Source organism: Ambystoma mexicanum, chromosome 12 (assembly GCF_040938575.1).
Source record: "Ambystoma mexicanum isolate Mex_15411 chromosome 12, UKY_AmexF1_1, whole genome shotgun sequence".
In the NCBI taxonomy this organism is placed as follows: domain Eukaryota; kingdom Metazoa; phylum Chordata; class Amphibia; order Caudata; family Ambystomatidae; genus Ambystoma; species Ambystoma mexicanum.
The window spans coordinates 357,421,676-357,445,005 of record NC_090936.1 but is presented as its reverse complement, the minus strand read 5'-3'; the positions used below and the strand labels follow the sequence as shown (position 1 = coordinate 357,445,005).

General features: G+C 46.3%; 1 protein-coding gene across 1 annotated transcript in view; it reads left to right on the top strand.

Annotated features, from left to right (window-relative positions):
* Positions 1-20,976, top strand: part of SSPN (sarcospan) — a 378,811-nt gene extending 357,835 nt beyond the window's left edge. The window contains exon 3 of the mRNA XM_069628473.1: positions 19,396-20,976. Coding sequence (XP_069484574.1) covers positions 19,396-19,761 — 366 coding nt within the window. The 3' untranslated portion in view covers positions 19,762-20,976. The remainder of the gene's footprint in view (positions 1-19,395) is intronic.
* The last annotated feature ends 2,354 nt before the right edge of the window (positions 20,977-23,330 follow it).

The window sequence follows — 23,330 nt, the reverse complement described above, 5'->3', positions numbered from 1 at the left end:
TTGCTTTGTGTGCTCATTGCGGGCTTTCACTCACCCTCACCCCTCTTGAAACCTAGTCTTGACCGCCGCGATCGCTACCTTGATTGGTCTGGCTTGTCCAGAGGTTACCCTGTTCCAAGAAACTAGGCTGGCCTTCTGAACCTCTGCCCCTCCAAGACAGAGTTCAGAAATCCATCTTAACAGGGGGTTGCTCACTTTCGTCTGTGGGCTCCCTCCTTTGGAATAGCCTCCCCCTCCCCCTGCGCCTTGAGCAGGATCTTCTCAAATTCCAGAAGCTCCTTAAGACTTTCCTCTTTTCCTCCTCCTTCTCGCCTCTCCTCTGCTAATCTCACAGTTGCTGAATCAGTGTCCTTGGCCCTTATGTATCTTTGGGGCCTTGACCTCCCACACCAATTCTTCCCAGCTCCTGTCTTTACACAGCACTTTGCATTTGCACACCCTGCACTCTGGAGACCCGCGGCCCAGGCCATCTAGCACTCAACATTCTAGCAATTCGTCCATGGCTCACCCACGGGCTGGGACTCCGGAGCACCACCACCCTCCCCCCTCTTCCTTTCTGCACTTGCACGTTCTGAATACTCACAAGGCACAGTAGGTTCGGCCCCCTCCATCTTCCCCCTCTGCTCTTAAATATTGTGCTGTAATGTAATGTATTTCCCATACTCCATCCCGTCCTGCCCTGTGGGTGCTTTGAAACAGTATATTCTTATTGTATAAGCGCCTAACAAGCCAACAATAAATAAATAAATAAACAACTGTCCAGAGGACACAACAGTAGGCAACCATTGGGATTCACTGATGGCAAGGTGGTGGCAAGGGGCAACAACATTGCAATTGGTGCCACTGTGAAACGGTGTAGGGGTTTGAGTCACAATTACTTGGGGAGGTGAAAATAACTCAGAATGCATTCAATGAGGCATCCTCTTGGGCTACCCTCAGGCAGCTCCACTTATCCGAAAAACAGCTGCGGTTCCTGAGAACCCAAAGAACATAACGTGGCCTACTCAATCTTAAACGCAATTACTATGAGTAAGGTAATGTACCGGGCAAACTCTTTTCGCACTTACTTTGACAACAAGAGAGTCGTTCATTCATACACACGATATCAGAGGAGCAGGGCGAAGAAAGCAAAAAGAGGTGCTTGTTTCAAGACTTCTTTGAGAAATTATACACGTCAGATAAACTGTCACAATCCATGCCCCTGAACCCCTCAGGTATAACAGCCCCCTGGCAGCAGTGGGGCTAAAGCCCTTCACACTGGCCCCAAGGGCCTTAAGACTCCATCAGAAACATACTTGAAATCAGTCCTGGCGCCTTTGGCGCCAGGCTCATTATCAGGAATAAAACAATACCAGTTTTGGACCTTAATCCAACATGGAGGCCTTTTACACAGCTCAGTTCTTTAGAACCAAGCCATGCGGTTTAGTGTTTTGGGTGTGACTGGGCCTGGAACTACTTGGCCTGGAACTACTTTACCTGGGCTATTTAAACCACACCCAACCAGCAGAACACGCTTTGTGTTATTCTGCACTCCTGCAGCGTAACGCTCACCCTGTCCAGTCCCTGCTCATCTGCTTCTGTGGCGGCCCGATCCTGAAGCCCTAGATCCGGATTCCATTAATAACCTGGAAGAAAAAGAACAGCATTAGCAAGCAAGAACACTTACCTATGAAGTAACCGGTCTTGAATCCATCATGCGCTTCGCTTAACTCGCACTTGCCACCAGCTGGCTGTTTTATTTATCTTATCTTATTTATTCTACTATTCCATGTACTGCACTTTCCCCTCTCCCTTCCCCCCGCACTACTCCTTTTTCCCCTTCCCTGCACTTGCGTGATCTGAATGACACTGGGCCTAGTAGGATCTTGTCTGTCTTCCCTTTGTTCCCCCCCTTGCCTCGTCGCTCCTTGAAACACTTGTGTATAGGCGCGTTATAAATGCCATATCATATCATATCATATTCGGAGTTCGCCGCAACCTGCAAAGGTAAAGAAACAAGGACAACATTAACAACAATTCTTACCTGGGCAAGCAGCGAGTCCTGGCAGCACCCTGGGCTTCTCTTACCTCGCCCATCTCCGGGTTTCGCCGCAACCTGCAAGGGAGAAGGAACAAGGTCAGCATTAACAAAGCACTTACTTGGGCAAGCAGCGCTTCGATCGCTCATCACTCCGGAACATCACTGCAACCTGTACAAAGAAGAGAAGAGAGCACAGGTTAGCAATTAGCACCAATAAACAGTGCAGCGATCCGCACATCAATAGCTCACTGTGGTCTTTGCCATCGGCACGGCAACTCCGAGATCGCAACCATCCCTGTGAAAACAAAAAGAGACATTGTTAGGGAACAGCGTAGTGGAGCAAGACACCGAGAAGACAGAGAAAACTGAGGGAAAGAAAGAGACAGAATAAAGACGGAAAAGACATTATAACTCACCTGGAATACAGCAAGCAGAGTCGGAGAGTTCAATGCACAAAAACCTAAGGTGAGCAATAACCCCAAGGGTGGGGGTTTGGACCAGAGGGAGGTGGGAGGCCGCCCATCACAGAACCAGTATCTTAACCCTCCATTCTCCTGTTATAGGTGCTACCCAACGTCTGGCACATAACCAAGCAGAGAGAGGCCTGGGATAGCGCTTCGACCTCCATCCAGTATCGTGTGGCGCCCCCGTGGATACCAGGTGAGTGTAACAGAATGCAAAGCCTCAATTGAAACATCCATCTGGGCGTCATGGAAACATCAGACACTGACCAACTAGCCCAGTTGCTGGGAGAATTACGGGCCGAGGTGCACTCCGCCCGGCAAGAAACAAACGCCCTTAGTAGGGAGTTGATTGTCACCAAGGACCGCACCGATGAATTAGCCAGACAATTGCTCCAAACACAGGCTGGGCAAGCTCCGTTCCCAGGAAGTATTCTGTTCGTTCCTGCCACATCCGTCAATCCAGTGCAGGAGGTCCTCCGTGGGGCCCCACCGGAATGTTTTACGGGGGACACAAGAAAATATGCAGTATTCATGAACCAGTGCCGCCTCCATTTTCTTTGATCAGTCGCGGGTTGCCTTCATTCTGTCATATCTGAGTGGCAGTGCCGCGGAATACCGTTAGTAAGCCAGGATGACCCACTCCTGCGGGATTTCAGGGGGTTTCAACAGGAGATGGAGAAGCTATTCGCCCGACATACCCAGAGCCAAGCTCTGGATAACAAACTTCTGTCCCTCCGCCAAGGCAGCCAAGATTTTTTAACATATATCGCCACTTTTAACAGACTTGTCGTTGAAACTGGGTGGCGTGAGGAGAAACGAACAACGTTATTCCATAGAGGATTACGGGGGGAATTGAAAGACGTCCTAGCTCAGGTGGTAAACCCACCAAAAGACTGTGCAGAGTTCATCAACCTAGTGGTGCAGATAGACCACAGGCTGCAAGAGCGAAGGACAGATCGAGCCAGAACAGAGAATCAGACTGTGTATGTACGCTCAAAGGAGAACAGTCCGCGTTCATCAGAAAACACTTCGGAACCCATGCAAATTGGGGGGTACGGAGCCCATTAACCAAGGCCGAAAGAGACAACAGCAATTATGCCTGTACTGCGGGAAATCAGGTCACTTCCTCAGAGAATGTCCCGTAAAACCCCGTAGAAGAACAGTTGGAGCTATAGAGAAAGAAGGAGGAGAACAAGAGGTGGAACACTTCTAGGCCCGGCAAGCATAGAGGTCTGTTTGTCGAGCGAAGGAAAAGAGCCACAGACCTCACACCTTGCCCTGCCTGTGATTTTGATCAGTCACCAACAACGGTCTCAGATGCATGCTGTGGAGGCATACATAGACAGCGGAGCCGTTGGTAACTACATAGACCAAGGCCTGGCAACAAGGATGGGGCTTCCCCTCTGTCAGAAAACGACAACTGAGAAGGTCACCACTGTCGACGGCACAGAGATAGCTTCTGGTCCTGTAACTCAACGCACAGCATAATTGACCCTTCTGTACCAAGACGGACATCGGGAAGCCATTGCCTTCGACCTTATCAAGGCCCCTCAGTTCCGGGTGATTCTAGGGATGCCGTGGTTGGTGGCTCACAATCCTAACATTGACTGGCGAGCCAAAAAATTAGCCTTCTCCAATGAGTGTGCTGATGCGTGCTACCAAGTGGAAATGCAATCGTCTGAACAAGAGACATCTGTCCAAGATAAAGAGGCGTTGGTACTAGGTGTAACAAGTACACTACCAAGCGAATACCACGATTTCCAAGACATTTTCCAAAAAGAACAGGCTAATACCTTACCCCCTCACACGCCATATGACTGTCAGATCCACCTCGTACCTGGTGCACAAATCCTGTGTAGTCGAATTTATGCATTCACTGAACCTGAAAATCTCCACTTGAAATCATAGCTGGACCAATACCTGGCAAACAGTTTTATCCGCCCCTCCAAATCCCCGGTAGCCTCGCCCCTATTCTTCGCACCCAAGAAGGAGGGGGACTTGATAACGTGCATCGACTACCGCGCACTAAACCAGGTAACAGTTGAAAACTGTTATCCTCTACCCCTTATCCCAGAACGGCTGGACCAAGTCAAGGATGCCCAAATTGACACCAAATTGGACTCAGGGGGGGCATACCATCTTGTGCATGTAAAGAAAGGAGATGAATGGAAGGCCGCGTTTTGTAATAAGTATGAGCTGTACGAATATCAGGTAATGCCCTTTGGGCTTTGCAACGCTCCCGCTGCGTTCCAGTACTTCATGAACGATGTACTACGGGAATTGGTCGACGCATGTACCCTAGTTTACATTGACGACATCTTGGTGTACTCCTCTTCTAAACAGGACCATGTCAGGCACGTTCGCTCCATCCTTGCAAAACTCCGACAGCACCAGCTATACGCCAAACTTAAAAAATGCTCCTTCCATGTCACCGAAGTCGAGTTCCTTGGTTTTGTCCTCACTCCCAGAGGCGTCTGGTTGGATATGCACAACGTAGACGCCATCCTTAGCTGGCCATCACCGTCTTCAGTCAAAGGTATCCAAAGTATGCTTGGCTTCCCGAACTTTTATCGCTGATTCATACCGGGTTTCTCCCAGATTGTGCACCCAATCACTTCTTTATTACGAAAAAACAACAAACTGTTCCAATGGACAGAAGAGGCGGAGAAGGCCTTCCAGGAACTCATGAAAAGAGTTACCTCAGCCCCGGTGCTACGACACCCCCGCCCAGATCTCCCATATGTAGTGGAAACAGATGCCTCCAGCATGGCAATAAGGGCTGTTTTTCCCAAAGGGATCCCGAAACAGGGCAGTTACATCCCGTGGCCTTTTGGTCGCGAAAATGTACTACACCTGAACCTAACTATGCAATAACAGACAAGGAACTCCTAGCGATCAAGGCAGCCTTTAAGGCTTGGCGGCATTACCTCCTAGGCGCCAGACATACCATCACAGTAATCACCGACCATCGCAACCTACAATACCTCAAGATGGCAAATGCTCAATTATCCCGTCAACTCTGATGGGCTTTATTCTTTGCAGAATATGATTACATAATCACGTACCGACTTGGAGTCCAGAACGGAAAAGCCGATGCCCTATCCCGCATGGGTATTGATGAGAACACATATTCAACTCCAGACCCGGTGGCCATTATTCCAGGTGACAAACTACTAGGACTTACAACAACGTTATCTCTGGACGAACTCCAAAAGGAAATTCGGCTACTAATGAACACTGAAGCTCTACAAGACCTGACCACTCAAGGTGAACATTACACAACAAAGAACCAACTCCCGTATTTCAGAGGGCGTTTATATCTACCAAATAAGGTACTACAAGAACAAGTTATTTCTGTTTATCACAACCCCCTGATAGAAAGACATCCAGGAATTGCCAAGACCCTAGCCAAGGCGAAAAGAAATTATTGGTGGTCGACCTGGTGAAAGGACATTATGCAGTTTATTCTGTCATGTGGCATTTGTGCACAGAATAAATCCCAGAAACAAAGACCTGTGGGCCTTCTTCAACCCCTGGAAATTCCACCTGCACCTTGGCACACACTCTCCCTCAATTTCATCACAGATCTGCCTTCCTGTCAAGGATTCAACACTATCCTAGTGGTTGTTGACCTATTCTCTAAAATGGTCCATTTCATTCCGCTTAAGGGTATACCAAACACATCCAGTCTGGCAAAGGTGTTTTTAGAGCAAATGGTACGATTAGATGGTTTCCCCTCCATCCCGATTTCTGACCGATGGAGTCAGTTCATGTCTAACTTCTGGAGGAAGAGTTGTGCAATTGCCCAAATCGATATTCGTCTGTCCACTAGTCACCATCCCCAAACTGATGGCCAAACGGAGCGGACGAATCAGACACTAGAGCAATACCTACGGTGCATGTCACATCAAGTGGAAGAAAGCTGGAAGGATGTGCTGTGGATAGCCGAATATGCCTACAACAACTCGCTACACACAAGTACCGGACATAGTCCATTCTATACCGTATATGGAAGGAAGGTACCCACATACTTCCGAATTAGATACCTCCATGGCCTTGGAAATGCCCGCGGTGAAGACTTTACATACGACCATCACTCAAGCCTTCAAAAAGGCAGCAGAACACTTGATCCAAGCCAAAGAAAGACAGAAAAGATTCTTGATCAACACTGGAGAAAAGCCCCAGACTACTAAGTCAGAGATGAAGCCTGGTTGGCGTCTCGGCACGTGCCCATAAGAGGAACTCGAACATTTAGTCCCAGATATCTCGGGCCCTATACCATAAAGGCTATTATAAATCCTGTGGCAGTAAAACTAGCTTTACCACCAAATATGCATCCATCCCGTATTCCACGTGTCACTCTTAAAACCTGTTCAGCCTGGAACTCGGGTCAAAACAAAACCAAATCTGGTGCTGGTTAACGGAGAACCCAAATTTGAAGTCAAGGACATCCTAGATTCTAAGCTCACCAGGTCCAAGTTATCTTACTTAGTGTACTGGAAGGGATACAGCCCTCAGGACAGGCCATAGGAGCCTAGCGAGCACGTCCATGCGCCACGCCTGGTAAGACGATTTCATCGGAACCATCTGACCAAACCAGGGCCAGACGGAGGAAATACCTTGAGAGGGGCCTTAGGGGGGAGTGCTGTCATGATCCATGCCCCTGACCCCCTCAGGTATAACAGCCCCCTGGCAGCAGTGGGGATAAAGCCCTTCACACTGGCCCCAAGGGCCTTACAACTCCATCAGAAACATCCTTGGAGTTAGTCCTGACGCTTTTGGCGCCAGGCTCATCATCAGGAATAAAATAATACCAGTTTTGGACCTTAATCCAACATGGAGGCCTATTACACATCTCAGTTCTTTAGAACCAAGCCATGCGGTCTACTGTTTTGGGTGTGGCTGGGCCTGGAACTACTTGGCCTGGAACTACTTTACCTGGGCTATTTAAACCACACCCAAACAGCAGAACATGCTTCGCGTTATTCTGCACTCCTGCAGCATAACGCTCAACGTGTCCAGCTCCTGCTCATCTGCTTCTCTGGCGGCCTGATCCTGAAGCCCTGGATCCGGGTTCCATTAATGACCTGGAAGAACAAGAACAGCATTAGCAAGCAAGAACACTTACCTGTGAAGTAACCATGAATCCATCCTGTGCTTCGCTTACCTCGCCCATCTCCGGATTTCGCTGAAACCTGCAAAGGTAAAGAAACAAGGACAGCATTAATAACAATCCTTACCTGGGCAAGCAGCGAGTCCTGGCAGCACCCTGTGCTTCTCTTACCTCACCCATCTCTGGGTTTCGCCGCAACCTGCAAGGGAGAAGGAACAAGGTCAGCAATAACAAAAAACTTTCCTGGGCAAGCAGCGCTTCGATCGCTCATCACTGCGGAACATCACTGCAACCTATACAAAGAAGAGAAGAGAACGCATGTTAGCAATTAGCACCAATAAACAGCGCAGCGATCCACACATCAATAACGCACTGTGGTCTTCGCCATCGGCGCAGCAACTCCGAGATCGCAACCATCCCTGTGAAAACAAAAAGAGACATTGTTAGGGAACAGCTTAGTGGAGCAAGACGCCGAAAAGACAGAGAAAACGGAGGGAAACAAAGAGACAGAATAAAGACGGAAAAGACATTATAACTCACCTGGAAGACAGCAAGGAGAATCGGAGTCACAGCCGGTCTGGACCCGACATAAGGACACATGGACCAGTGAAGCAACTAGGTCCACGGAACGCCCGCCCCAACCACGCGCCCCTGCACAGAGATGCAGGATGGAGAGTTAAACACACAAAAACCTAAGGTGAGCAATAACCCCAAGGGAGGGGATTTGGACCAGAGGGAGGTGGGAGTCCACCCATCACAGAACCAGTATCTTAACCCAACATCTGGCACATAACCAAGCAGAGAGGGATCCGGGATAGCGCTTAGACCTCCATCCAGTATGGTGTGGCGCCGCCGTGGATACCAGGTGAGCGTAACATAAACCTAGGTCAAGTGGATCAGAACTCATATCTCGAGGCCCTAAACCTCAGCAGACTCTCCCCGGACAATAGGGAATAATTGGACTCCTCGATAGAGCCCCCGGAAGTACGCCAAGACAAAATATCACTGAATAAATCACCAGGACCAGAGTGGGGCTACTACTGCTTCTTTCAATAAATCTCTTAGCCAAATATTAGCAAAACCATTAGCCAATATGGGAGGCACAGGTCATCCTCCTTCCAAAAGTGGGGAAGGATCCCAAGTTGTGCTCGTCATAGCCATAGCAGTGCTCAATTTGGATTCTAAGATATTTACCAATATCATCAACAGACTGGAGAAATGTATGCCAGTACTGGTGCACCCTGATCAATCAGGCTTCATGTGGGGCAAAGGGACAATAGACAATATTAGAAGGGTCCTACACCTAGTAGACCAATTAGCAAGAACCCTAGCCCACTCACTCTTATTAGCTCTTGATCCAGAGAAGGCGTTTGATAGGATGGACTGGGGATTCTTAAAGGCACTGCTGGGTCAATTCAGCTTCGGAACCAAAATGCAACACATGATTATGTCGAACTATTTAGATCCGACAGCGCATCTGTTAGTTAACAGGGTCTTAACATCGCTGATTCACTTATGCAGAGGTACCAGGCAAGTATGCCCTTTGTCACTGCTTCTATTTGCATTAGTTATAGAGCCGCTAGCGGCTTTTATGCGCTGCAACTAAAACTAAGATATAACATTTGGGGGAATCCAACACAAGATCAGTCTGTTCCTGTATGGCATAATCCTACTCATTATGGACTCTGATATGTCACTTCAGGGTATAGAAGAAGAATTGGGTCTCTATGGGCGTGTATCTGTTTTGAACGATACTAAATCGGAAATAATGGCACTTAACATTCCCCCACATGTAAAGGCTGAACTAGAGTCGGATCTCTTTAGATCTAACTCTCCTTCTCTTGTTCGGGACATTATGAAAGAAATGGTGAGGATAGCTCATTGGCAATGCGTTTGTCTTGGAAGCAAGACAACACAGTGCAACACAGGTTTTAATCCCAATCCCACTCTTAGAAACCACTCGCTGGTATTAAGCGTGTTATAAAAGAACAAGTATTATTATAATTATGCACCGATAGAACTTGCTTAATCTCTCCTGGTTTGGCAGAATAGCCACTGTCAAAATGAATATCCTCCCTCGGTTTCTCTACTTCTTTAATACCTAGCCCCAATGCCAAAGCCACTATCAAACACTGGGAATCCCTGTTGGTAAATTGTTTGTGGGGGGAGGTGCTCCTAGGATCAATAAGCACACATTATACCTGCCATTTCCAAGGAGTGGAACTACTATGGAGTAGTGCAGATTCGCTCATTGATCGACTGGGTCCAAAGAGACATAGACACGATCTGGGTTGGCATGGAACAGGCAGTGGCAGGGCTACACTTTCGGATACAGCCCTCGGCACCCCGTCCCATGCGGGAAACTAACGGGTTCTACAACCTTTCCCTAACAATTTCACTCCGGGGAACACTGACAGGGGCTACATTGGCTGGGCATTGTAAGGGTTGAGCAAAATGGGAGACCTGTCTTTAAATGGGAAGATAAAGTCCTTTGAAGACTGCAAAAATAATCTAGGGCTAGAGGAAAATGATAGATTCAGATATCTACAACCTATGCATTGGGTGCTCCATCCCTCTAACATGGTAGCTGCCGCAACTAGAGCTCTTGACACTACTAGAATAAGTATTTCAGTCAGCAGCTTTTTCGAAAGGGCTCATATCTAAGCTCTACAAAAACGAAATCCGGAATCACTATGACAGGCCGACAAACCTATTGTACTGAGTCGGAAAAGGAATTGGGCGGGCCAATTGCATGTGAAGATTGGGAAAGGATCTTTAGAGTATCCATCGGTTCCTTCTGTCCTCATTTTGCAGAGACCCAGGCAAATATTCTCACTAGGTGGTATAGGACCCCAATTAAACTGCATGCCTATAACCTGAATATTGCTAAAACCTGCTTGAGAGGATGCAGACACTAGTGCATGTTCCGTGGAGTTGCCTCGCTCTACAGCATTTTTGGTTTGCAGTAAGATCCAGGGTACAAATGATTTTACACTTGGACATACCACCTGACCCAATGTTATCTGTGCTAGAGTTATTGACTCCCATCGTAGAGCGGTATACAGCAAGGGAAGCCAATCTCCTAGCCCATCTTCTAATTGCAGCCAAACTATTCGTCCTGAGGCTATGGCGGAAGACCAACCTCTGTCAATTGAAATGTGGCTGGACAAGGTTCGGACTATAAATGCGATGGAAAAATGGACTGCCAGCATCAGGGACACGTTGCTGTTCTCTATGGCCATTTGGTTCCCGTGCCTACATTTTATGAAAAAGGACTTCAAAGCACACTCTTGTCCTGTTAGGCTGCGAGCGTTGAATTTAATAGAATTTTCCTAATTGGTTACCTATATTAACTGACCGTTGGCTCCTATTGATGTTGTCTAAATGTTTAGAAACCAAGATGATCACTCCTATTTCGTCCGCCTGGCGGATTGTATACTGAATACTGAAAATCACTCAAACATTTCTTTTAAAAAATAACTAATGTTTCTAATTGTTTTTTTTTTCATTCCAATCTCCTTAGATTTTCCTGTGACAGAGTATTAAAAAAATGTTATAGCTCCTTGGTCAGTTATTTTTATAATGATTGGAAAAGGCGTTTGTGTAGGCAGATACATTTTTTGGATGGCCCCAACACACACAGGCTCCCAGGATGCAGCAGCTTCACTTGTGTGTGTTCTTTGCACATGCAAGTGTAAAAACCTTTGAGTGAATTCGAGCTTCGCTGAATTTATAAAAACGTATTTGCAGCTATTTTTCATTAAGAAGTACATTCTTTAGCATACTATGTAATCGCTTAGATTAGATGACATTATCAATGTGTGAATAATATCCTCATCATATTATATATAGGATAAAGTACCTCCTAACAAATATCCCTATAACAGGGTATTTTATTCCATGGACACACACTGCTATCTCCTTTAATACCTGGCTTCTTGCGTGAACTAATTTAAGAGATCTTCCATTTGCTGTTCTATATTACACGGCCCACGGTAGTGTAGTGTAGTTGTGGTTAAGTTGCTAAACCCATAGGAGACCCACTTTTTGGCCGGCCTATAACTTTGCTCCCCGTGGAAGAATTTTGATCAAACTTTGCCAAAAAAGTATATGGGGCCCGCTGAATTTTTGTGAAAAGTTGGATGAGGTTTTGTGGAGGGGGGGCAAAGTTATAGGGGGAGTCCCAATTTTGTTTTTCCCCCATAGACTGAAAGGGAAAAAACTTTGCGCACGCCTACAGGCCAAACGGCTGGATGGATTTTAACCAAATTTGCGGCAGGGGCTTGGTTCCAAAAGCATGCTTTTGTGTGTTTGGTGGAAATCCGACCAGTACTTTTGTTGGAAAGAACTGAAATGTACGTCTCCAAACATTAGTGATATCTGGCTCCGCTGACCCATTTCCCTGTTCGCTTTGCGGACAAAAGTCTCATTGGCTTTCAGTACGCCGTGATGTCGGCGAACATTGGACGTGGCCGGTAGTTGGCTGGAGGGAAGCGTGCTGTGCGTCAACATTTTTGGGAAACGCTGTCATGGTGTATCGGAGGACAGTGCGGTGCCAGAAGGGCCAACATACTTTACGGCATGTGTTGGTGGGAAGAAGGGATGGAAAGAGGGGGGGGGAGTGACAAGTGGTTCATCTGATATATATCATTAGGTGGAAGAAGACAGTGTTGTACATGCAGTATCCGTGCGTATTGCGCCAATTAGCGGATTCCTCCACAGGCAACTACCTTGTGTGGTGAATGCAGGCAGCCTGCGTTATGGCACGAGAGCTGGTGCAGCAACCTCTTTCCGTGGTGACTGATGGCAGATCAATGGCAGAAGGGGAGCGCATTGCACATGACATAAACATTTTAACATACAGTGTACTATGGTGAACACACACTTTTTTGGCGTGTGGTAAGGCCGTAACCCCTTCAATGCATGGTTGGAGGCCTCGCACCGACAACAATGTGCCATGGTTGCAAGTAGGTTTCACATTGTTGCCTTGTGTGTGTGGTTTGTCAACATTGCATACACTGTTAGTTCCATGTATGTGGGGATTGTTAGCACATCCTACATCCATGGCTGGACCTGATGGAGTGAACAGTCCTGCAGTGTGTCCACTGGGTGCAGTGTTGAAGTACTGTGTGCATAGAAGCGGATAGGGGAAAACTGCATATTTTATCGGCTTGGGTACTCTCCATTGCACAGAGTGCTGACTACTGTACTGCACCATGAACTATTGGTTTTGTGCACTTAATAGAGTTCTGGGAGCAGGGCCACTGTTGTGAAGATTTTGTGGTTGGGTTGGTAGTAATACAATGCTATGTGAATAGAAGTGGATAGGGGTGCGGGCACTGTGGTGTGTTTGTGGATTCTGCTAACTGTTACATGTGTGCATGCATCGCTGTATTATGGTGCGGGGGTTGGGTAGAAGTGTTGCTGCCTATGTTACATTTGTGGATTGTGGTACCTGGCCACATGTTCGCCTGGATGGCTCTGTTATGTTGTGCTGGGTGTGGGCAAGTCCTACACTATTGGGTGCATGGCAAAAGGTCATGGGCCATAGTCCATGCCTCCAAGAGCCTATGCCTTCACCACAGCCACCACAACATAATGCAGCCATGCTGTTTTAACTCTGCATCTCTCCGAGGGTGCTGACCTTTAAAGAATGGTTGTGGAGGACATTTTAGACGTGGTAGAACAGCAGAAGTGAGCTGCTATGCGTGCATTACCATATGGTGTAGGTTATTACACATGTTGCACATTAGGGAGCCACATGTGAGCAATTGCATAGCTATGGTTTGCCCTTTATAACACCCTTCCTATGTTACGCTCGTGGATTGTGGTACGTGGTCACATGTTCACATTCATGGCTCTATTATGTTGTGGTGGGTGTGGGCAAGGCCTACACTCTTGGGCGTAGTGTAGCATATGCTGGACAAGGGCGGTGTTACCAGGAGACAGAGGAAGAGATATGCATGCACGTACTTGTGCAACGGACAAACGTCCGCTCCCACAACTAATTATAGGTGGTTCACAAGGTGCAGACATGCAGTTCGTACTGGGTTCGTACGGATGCCTCTATTGTGATTGCGGATAGGCCGGGCAGGTGCGGTATCCGTAGGGCACCTCCCTTTTGCTTAATTGTGGTAATTCCCACCAGAACTGTGCGTCACTGAGTCAGAACGGGATTTTAAAAACAAAGGAAAAGCCACAAATACACTCAGCAACAATTTACATATCAACCTTTATTTCCACACATTCCTAGATAGTATTACAAAAGGGAAGGGGTAGCAGAAGTGAATACATATTGTGGGGAATTGGGTATTTGTACAAGTTGGTCGTGACGGCAGGAAGGGATTGAGGTATCATCGTAACGTCCCTGATCACATGGATTTTGAGGGGATGGCTGGCTGTGAAATGGGGAAGGGGTACACGTGCAGGTTGGGCAGTGGTATTTTATTTTGTCCATAATATGTCCTTGTATGTAATATTTGAAGGCGGAAACATTTTGCACCAATTCCTCCATTTTCGATTCCAGGCTGTCCACTTTTCCATTTACAGAGTTTCTTTCCTTTACTGTGCCCGTATGCTGTTGTGGAAGGGGTGCTGCTTGTGCTGCATTGGTTTCCTTTCTGATATGTTCTCTTAAAGAAAAGAAAATCTGTTAGGTGTACATGAAGCAATAGATATTAAATCTTTTAAGTTTTAGACTGTGGTGCGTTCCAATGGGGTTACTATCGTTGGTCATTGCATCATGAGGGAAATTCTCTTCCAGGCACTCTAAGGTGCTTGCCATTGCTGCGTAAAAAAAGAAGTTATGGTTTTCTACCTTTGTATACTGCACCACCTGTTCAATTATCAGACAAACTTTAGTGCGATTACTACGTTGTAGCGACGTTCTGGTGTTAGTACATTCCAGTCCTTACTCTAGCCGTTCGTTCATTGTTCCTATGTAAAGCAGCAGTGAGGGAAGATTGTTGAAGGCTCCTCTTGTTGGTGCATTCCGTTATGCGGTACTCCCTATGTCTTTGTTGTGTTTCTTCCCAAAGTACACAGTTTGTAGACCTACTCTATTTTCCCTTGCAATTCACGTACATGGTGCTGTTTGTGTATGTGCCTTGTGTTTGCTGAATGGTACCACTATGTAAGAGAACCTCTGCCTTTCTGAGCAGGTTGGATGCCACCCGATGTCCGCTACCAGACGCATACTCTGCGACTGCTGTGCGCATTAACATGGTGCCAGCTGGTTTAGTATGTTATATGGTACTCCTTTACAAACTAAGGGTTTCCTGGTAAAACCCTATGAAATTCAGTGAAAAAAACATTGTTAAAGGGACGTTACGGTTAAGTTGCACTTAAAAAAACGTATGAAACTCAATGGTAAAACGTTGTTACAGGGACGTTATGGTTATAGGTAAAACCGAAAAGCCTCAGAAATTCTCCAGTTATGGTAAGCTAAGCAACCATAACTCGCGCCACCACCGTGCACTGCCAAGACTAACAACCAGGACATCAAAGATGACATCACAAATGTCATTGATGACATCACTGATGACATCACTTATCTGTCCCACTTGTTTTTGTTCACTGACATATCTAGGCCAGGTGGTTTTCTTCGTTGACAGTCAGAATATTAAAATTCAAAAGGTGCTGTATATATAGACGTTTACCACGTCTTATGTTCACAAAGTACTTTCCTTAGGGTTTGATCTCAGCTCATGGTGAACGTACATGGGGCAATAGGCAGCCTCAAACACACAATTCATTTGTATACATGAAGGTAAATTTTAATGCTATTAATATTTTCTGATGATGCTGTTTCTTTCTTCCTTACTTTAATTTCCCTGCATGTGCCTCCGATGTGAATGCATTGTGGCTCTTCATATGTATTCTTTGTAATAGCACAAGTGTGTAGTAAGTCTTGACTTGGTAGCTAGTTATTACATGTTTAACATTACACAATCACCCCTGACATCTTGTTACCAACATTATAAGCACAACCCTTTGTAGGAACTTTTCATCAAAATTAATTTCACATGTGATGTCATCAGTGATGTCATCAATGACATTTGTGATGTCATCTTTGATGTCCTGGGTGTTAGTCCTAGCAGTGCATGGTGGTGGCGTGAGTTATGGTTGCTTAGTTTACCATAACTGGGGAATGTCTGAGGTTTTTCAATTTTACTTGTAACCATAAGCTGTAACAAGGTTTTTCCATTGAATTTCATAGGTTTTTAATAGTGCAACTTAACCATAACGTCCCTTTAACAACGTTTTTTCACAGATAATTCATATAGAATATGTTTGATTTTAAAAAGCTGCAATGCAGCTTTTAATTTGTTGCAGAAAAATAGTTTGAGAAGTTTATTCAAAATGAATGAACTAACGTTTTCGTTTTGTGCTTTAAAATTAGTAAAATCATGCATATTCCTCCTGACATGTGCTTATCCTTAGAAGTGCACAAATCAAGCAGTTCCTTGTCAATTACTGTCTATAAAGTGCCATAGAAAACTATTTTACAAGCACAAAATTTGAAAAGCTTGTCACCAGAGGCATAGCCAGGATTTTATTATAAGTGGGGCCTGGAGCTAATGTAGTAAAATAGGTCAACAGGTTGGGCGCTCTCTGTTGCGATCTGTGTGCGATCTGCAGATTTGAATCCTGGCAAGGTTGACTGAGCCTTTCATCCTTCTGAGGTCAGTACAACAATTATCAATTTTCATTGGGCAATAATTGTATATAAAAATGTTCTTTGTAAAAAGCTTTGGATAAAATCATATATGAATGAGAAGATATTATAGAACGGGCCAGCCTAGGTGGAGCTAGCAGAAGGAAGGGGTCTTGTTCTGCTCCTGGACAAATGTGCAGGTTCAACAGAACATAACAAGCAGGGCCGGCCTTAAGGGCAGCAGCGCCCTGGGCGAATTGGCGCCCCCACTCGCCCACCGTGCCCCCCTGGTTAACAGGGGGCTGGCGGAAGGGGCGGGGCCAGGATGGGCCACTTTTCTTTTTTTTTTTAACCTCCTCACTCTGACGAGGAGGTTAAATAGGGTGCGTTCGCACCCCATTGCCATTGAATGAGCCCACCGCCGCAGATTCATTCAATGGCAATGAGGCTCCTGCCACTACGCCAGCTCGGGGGACCCTTTGAAAGACTCCCCCGAGCTGGCCTGGTGGGGGGCTAATGGCGCCTTTTCTTATGAAAAGTGCCCGCGGCGGAGGGGCGCATTTAAATGCACCCACCGCTGCGGGCACATTTTACTGTAAAAGGCTACCTGCTGCGCCTTCTCCCCCAACGCCAGCTTGGGGGAGCCCTTGTAAGACTCCCCCGGCTGGCGTGGCCGGGACTAATGGCGCCCTGGGGGGCGTGGCGCCCCGGGTGGTCGCCCGGCTCGCCCCCCCTAAGGCCGGCTCTGATAACAAGGGAACGCAAAGCAATCAAGGGAGGATCAGGGGTTCTCCCCCTGAGAAAACCTTTTAAATTAAGGGTGAAAATGGTGCATATGACAGTACACTTTAGGTAAAAAAGAGACACAATTTACAATCGGTTTTGTAGAGTTAGGCATGAGTTAGACATGAGAAAAGCCAATTAGATATCAAGTGAAAACCCTTGTGTTGTGAAACACTTGTGTATGAGCACGGTAGAAATAAAATATCAATAAGTCACCAACAATGAACAGGAGAATTTTCCAATGCATTTTCATTATTCATTTGTCCACTGTATGTCCACTCGTCAAGTGTAAAACACATTTTCATTCTGATTGTGCCCACACATGTCCATTCTATGCCAGTGTTCCTACATAATAACATACTCATGTTTGCTTTGTCTATAATTCCAGTAATTATAATAATTTAGCATTTATATAGCACTACACACCCTCAGGTATCTGAGTGCTGCTTATTATTACCCACGGTGTGGGGTGCTCATTTATCGACCTTGGAAGGACGAAAGGCTGAGTTTGACCCTGCCAGGATTCGATCCTGCAGGCTCGGCACAGATGTCAAGGCAAGCGCTCTAGTCTCTGTGCTATGGGATCGGCTGTTATACTATAATAAAACATGTCCATGCTGGTTCTGACAATATATGCCAGTATCCCCACATATGAACATACTCCTGGTGGCTTTTCCTTAAGGCCAGTAAAAATAAGCCATGCCACAGTAAACATGCCCTTGCTGGTTACACAAATCCCCCGGTAACCAGTGATTATACCTAATAAAAAATAAAGCATGCATTTAAAAATATATATATATGTGGGGAAAGGGGTTACATCTGGTGGGGTGGGGGTTGGGGTGTTGTTTAAAACATGAGGAAAGAGGTGGTCATGGGAGGTTTCAGTATTTTTTCTGTCTTTTGGGTTTGTTAAAATGTCATTATTTATTTTTTGGTTTGTTAACATTACAGAGATCTAAATACCCCCTCCAGATAAGAACACTTGTGTATTTGCCGCCTAACCTCAGAAGAAAATGTTATGCAACAGTAAGGAAACATGACCTGGCTGCACAAATGCCATCCAATTAAGAAAACATATGTTGCCTTTGACCTTAACAACAGTAAAACAATGGCACACATGCCATCCCCTCCCTCATTTATGTACACACATGTTCGCTTTACCCTTAATGCGAGTCCAAAATTCCATGCCACAGTAGTATCCAGCTAGTCCCACTGTATTATCCTTCCCCACCCCTTCACATAATAACACTTAAGTTGGCTTTGCATTGCTCAAAAACACCAGTAAAACACGCCATGCCCCTGTCAAAAAATGTGCTCCAATGCCCATCCTCAAGCCCCAGACTTACACACACAAACACACACTCACACATACACTCTCAAACACACACACACATACAGACACTCTCTCACCACATGGAAGCACAGATACACATACACATAGCATATACACACATACAGATATCCATACAGACAGATATACACACACACAGATATACAGAGTGATACACAGATATATACTCAGATATACATAGTGAATAGCAGAGATGCACACAGATATATAGACACACAGATATATACACAGAGATATACACACACAGATGCATACACATTCACCCACCGTCATTCACACAAGCAACCAGAACATTCACACTGCATTCACACACCACTTTTTCCCATCTACACCATTCAATCTGCATTCATTCATGAGTGCACTTCCAGACACAATCTTGTATACAGACATACATACATAGGCACACTTACTACATGCATACAGTCCTTGTAGACACCACACAAACTTACACAAACAAAACATTTTTTTTCCCATATCCGCTATTTCACTCCGTACTCACCACAGCCAACTCAGTTGCTCCATAGGCCTCTGGATAATGTGCTCCACATAGACAAGAACCAGGAAGCAGGGAGAGCCTCCTGGTTCCTAATATGCACAGAGCACATGAAGCGCAGAGCAACCCCTGCTGCTCACTGTGCACTATGAAATCTGGAAATGCCCACACAGTGCTGCGCGCTGAGTGGGCATTTACAGATTTTAGGTGGGCCTGGCCCGCTCAGGCCCTACCCTGTACTGGCTCTGCTTGTCATTGCTTTAAGTACAGCAGTGACAGCTGGAATTCTGCTCTGTGCTGGCTCAAAATGCATGCATTGCGAAGTCACAACGGAAGCGCGTTGTAATGTCATTTTCTTGTTACATGTCACTTGTATTGTCACAGCTAGCTTGTGAACAGGAAATTAATTCCCGGCATTGTATACGGATATCGCAGCTGCCATGTATTATACGCGTGTTCTTCTTATTTCCTCCACACTATTAATCTATTTAGGCTTGTTTTTTGTTTCTTTACAGCTGGCCTACTTTCTGCTGAGTGCCTTAAGCCTGACTGTCTGTATGTTGGCCATCGCTTTTTCTGCATACCACTATTCCCTGCTCACACAGATGACCTGTGAGATGGCCGACGACTCTTCTTGCCAGTGCAAGCTGAATGCCTTGGACCCCCTGAGCCGCTCCTTCATGTACCAGGACGTGTCGGACTGTGGCACTGTGACCGGCACCATCAAACTCTATGTGCTCGTGCAGATTATCCTGAACCTTCTCCTTGGCCTGGTGTGCTTAGTGGCCTGCTTCATAATGTGGAGAGATAGGTACCAGGTTTTTTACGTAGGTGTGCGCCTGCGCACATTGACCACGTCTGAGGAGCGGCAGAAAGTCTAATCTTTTACTAGGAAAGAAAGGCGGGAAGTTGTGTCACAGTAGACATCAACAATTTTTAAGAATTTTGCCTATACGTAATATTCCCATATTTTACATAGCTAGATATATATTTTGTGAGCCGTTTGAATACCATTTATTGGTCGATAAGAATGACCTTTGATATTCTCCACTATCTACTGGACTAGAACGTGTATGCATTATTGGAACACAAGATGGTTACTAAAGCTGCTTGTCAAGTTTGCACTTATCAAGTGTAACACATGTATGACACGTCAAAATCTATATTGCATTGGTGTACTCTGCAGACACTGTGGAGTACAGTGAGTATAAGACTTCATGTCGCCACTTCTTCACCTGCAGACTCTGGGGTGTACAGTGAGGATAAGACTTCATGTCGCCACTTCTTCATCTGCAGACTCTGCGGAGTACAGTGAGGATAAGACTTCATGTCGCCACTTCTTCACGCCTGGGATTTCCTTTTACACATGTGGTTACTCCTGAGATGGGACAGTATGCGACTTTTAAAGTAAAGTGATTTCATTTAACTATTATATAATGGAGCTTCCCGACCTTAAAATGTGCTGATCCAGACATGTTTTCTGGGTTTGAGTATCTTTAAACCGGCAGTGCCCATCGCACACTATAATTACAGTTTATTCAGTGGATATATTCTTTACAGCCGACCATTTATTAAGTGCCCATCACTTTGTTTCTTAATAAGCAAGCTGTCCCCAATGAAATGTCAAAAGGTCTATTACATGCCTGACCTTCGTTACTTGAATATCTTTGGTAATTATTGGTCCAAACATTTTGTGGACGATGGGTAAGAAAAGCCACAATATTGATTTTCGAAAAAGAATTATACATGAGTAACGAATAGTGTTACTGTGCTGATGTTAGGAAAGATTTCGTAATTGTAGGTAATTTTCCTTCCATGTGGCAACCCCTAAACTTTTTGCTGTTGTTTTTCACCTTGTTCTTGACTTTGCCAGAGAAGTGCAGCCTTCTGCCGCACTCCTCTGGGCTTTCGCTCCTTTTCTTATGGGGAAACTGACATGCCCTTAAGACAGTCAGTACCGGGGAACGCTGTTTCCCGTAGTTTCTTTTATCGTGTTGCGGCTTTAGTGCAACATGACACAAGAGGGCACTGTAAGCTAAGTTACAGCTCTCTTGGGTCTCTAGCCTTCTACAGGCCCTAGATACTCTTTTAGGATGGTATTTGATCGGTGCAAGTCATTCAGGGTCTGGAATGGTGGCAGCGATCGTTTTGTTTATTTTGAGCTCCTTTTGGCGTTCTGAGCACGTTTTTCGCACTGAACCCAAAATGGTGGCCTGGCTCCCAAAATGGCCAGACCACGAGGCTCCTTTGTCCTGTCCACTGACCGTCTTGCTCCCTTCACCTTCCCCAGGTCGGGCGACCCGGGGCCTTCCTTATTTGGGCATGTACTTTCCCGCGAAACGTGGTTGCTTTCGCGGGCTTCTACATGTCGTTTGTGTGCCTCCAGGGTGTGGGCTGGGATGTCTGGTCCCAATACACATCCTGGGTGCCAGAGAGTCTGGGGTGGTGTGAATGCCTGGGACCACCGTGGTCCGTGATTGGTCCACGTATGGTATGTGTGTTGATGTGCGGATCTCCCATTGGCTCCCCTCCGTTTTGGCGCGAAGGGAACCGTGGATAAGAGGGAGCTGGAAACACCACTACCATGTCGATCTCCTGAGTTCTCACGAACAAAGGAATACAGGAGCCAAGTATCCTGCAACCAAGAGGCTGGACCGAGGAATCGCTGGTGACCCGCTGAAGGAATCCTCCTTTGCACTGCTGTCGTCCTGTGAAACCCTTTCCTCCTTGGATCGAACCAGAAGGCCTGTACTGGTGCTTCGACCTTTGGAATAGCAGGAACAGCTATTCCCGGCGACTTCATCCTCTCCTGCCAAGTAAGCCTTCGGAAGTGTCTCTGGGCCATCCAGTTGACTGACCAGCTTACAAGGGAGTCCTGCTCTGTAACCGCCGCCAGGTTGTGTTGTATTTCGAGTCCTTGTCACTCTCCCACGCTTCGTACACTTGGGTTCCCAAGTCTGAAGGGAGGAGTGTACATTTGGCTTTAATACACACGGCCGCTCCGTTGTCCTGCTGCGGCAACAAACTGTGCTGGTTTCGTCGATTGGGACGTCTTTTTGCTCTACACGACTACGAGGAGTTCCCTGCTCTTCTGAACCTGCCAGCTGCTGAAACTAACGTGGAGAAGCCTGGGTCTGCTTGCTTCGGGGACCGGTGAGTAGTTTAGCTAGGATCTGGTCGCCCTCCTGCAGTATCCCATTGCTTTTCCCTGCTGTGTAAAAACAGCACCCTTTTGCCGTACTCGCGCTCTGCTTCTGCTCGCTGTGGAGGCTGCGCTTGAGTTGCGGAACCTGTTCTCCTTCTGCTGTGCACTAACCCGAACTGCCTGACTTCCTACGAAGAGCTTCCCCCTTGGCCCGTTGGCACCGGCGTGGCAGGTACTTTGAGCACAAGGCTCCACTCTTCGCAGGGCTCGGACTTCCATCTAGTTAGGTGCCTCTGAAGGCGAACTGAGTCTAAAGCGTTATCGCACTGCCTGTTTTCCTTTCCTTTCAGGTGGACTACATATTTCGTGCTTTAAACGCTTGCGACTGTGTATTTGTATATATATTGTGTTGATATGGTATGTGTTGGTTTAGTATTGTGATATTGTGATTTTCTCGCTACGGTCATTGTTTTAAAGGCCTTAAAATAAATGTGTATCTATTTTTGATATAACAACTGTTTGGAGTAGTTTGTAAGCGCTCTTGCTTTGTGTGCTCATTGCGGGCTTTCAGTCACCCTCACCCCTCTTGAGACCTAGTCTTGACGCCGCGATCGCTACCTTGATTGGTCTGGCTTGTCCAGAGGTTACCCTGTTCCAAGTAATTAGGTTGGCCTTCTGAACTTCTGCGCCACCAGGACAGAGTTCAGAAATCCGTCTTAACAGCTGACTAGGACATTTCCACAGTAACAGCTTTCAAACGGTAAATATGCATGCATGTTCTTCATTATTTCAAAGTTTAATGCAAATGGGTTTTCTGCGTGTTGTGTGTTCTATTCGTAGTTTTTCTTAACCTCCACAGAGTCTGCAGAGTACACCAGTGATAAAGAGAATGTGTAAAAGGAAATTCCAGGCGTGAAGAAGTGGTGACATGAAGTCTTATCTTCACTGTACTCCACAGAGTCTGCAGAGTACACCAGTGATAAAGAGAATGTGTAAAAGGAATACTCCTACGTCCCGTCCCCTTTCCTCCACACTTATGGGACATTACTCCGTCCTGTGGGACGGGACCAGAGCACTTTGTAAAAGCATCAAAATTTTGCTAACATTTTGTCCTTCCTCTCTTTTACACAGGGTACCGCACGCGCCGTAACCCTGCCCATCTTAGCTCCGCCCAGCGTGTATCGCCCATCAGTCCTTTTCTCCACTCGTTCGAGACTGGACGCACTTGCATCTGTGGAAGGTTTTTTCTTCCAATTGCCTCCTCCCTGGCTCTTGCTGGCGATCACGTCATAATCTGTCTATGCT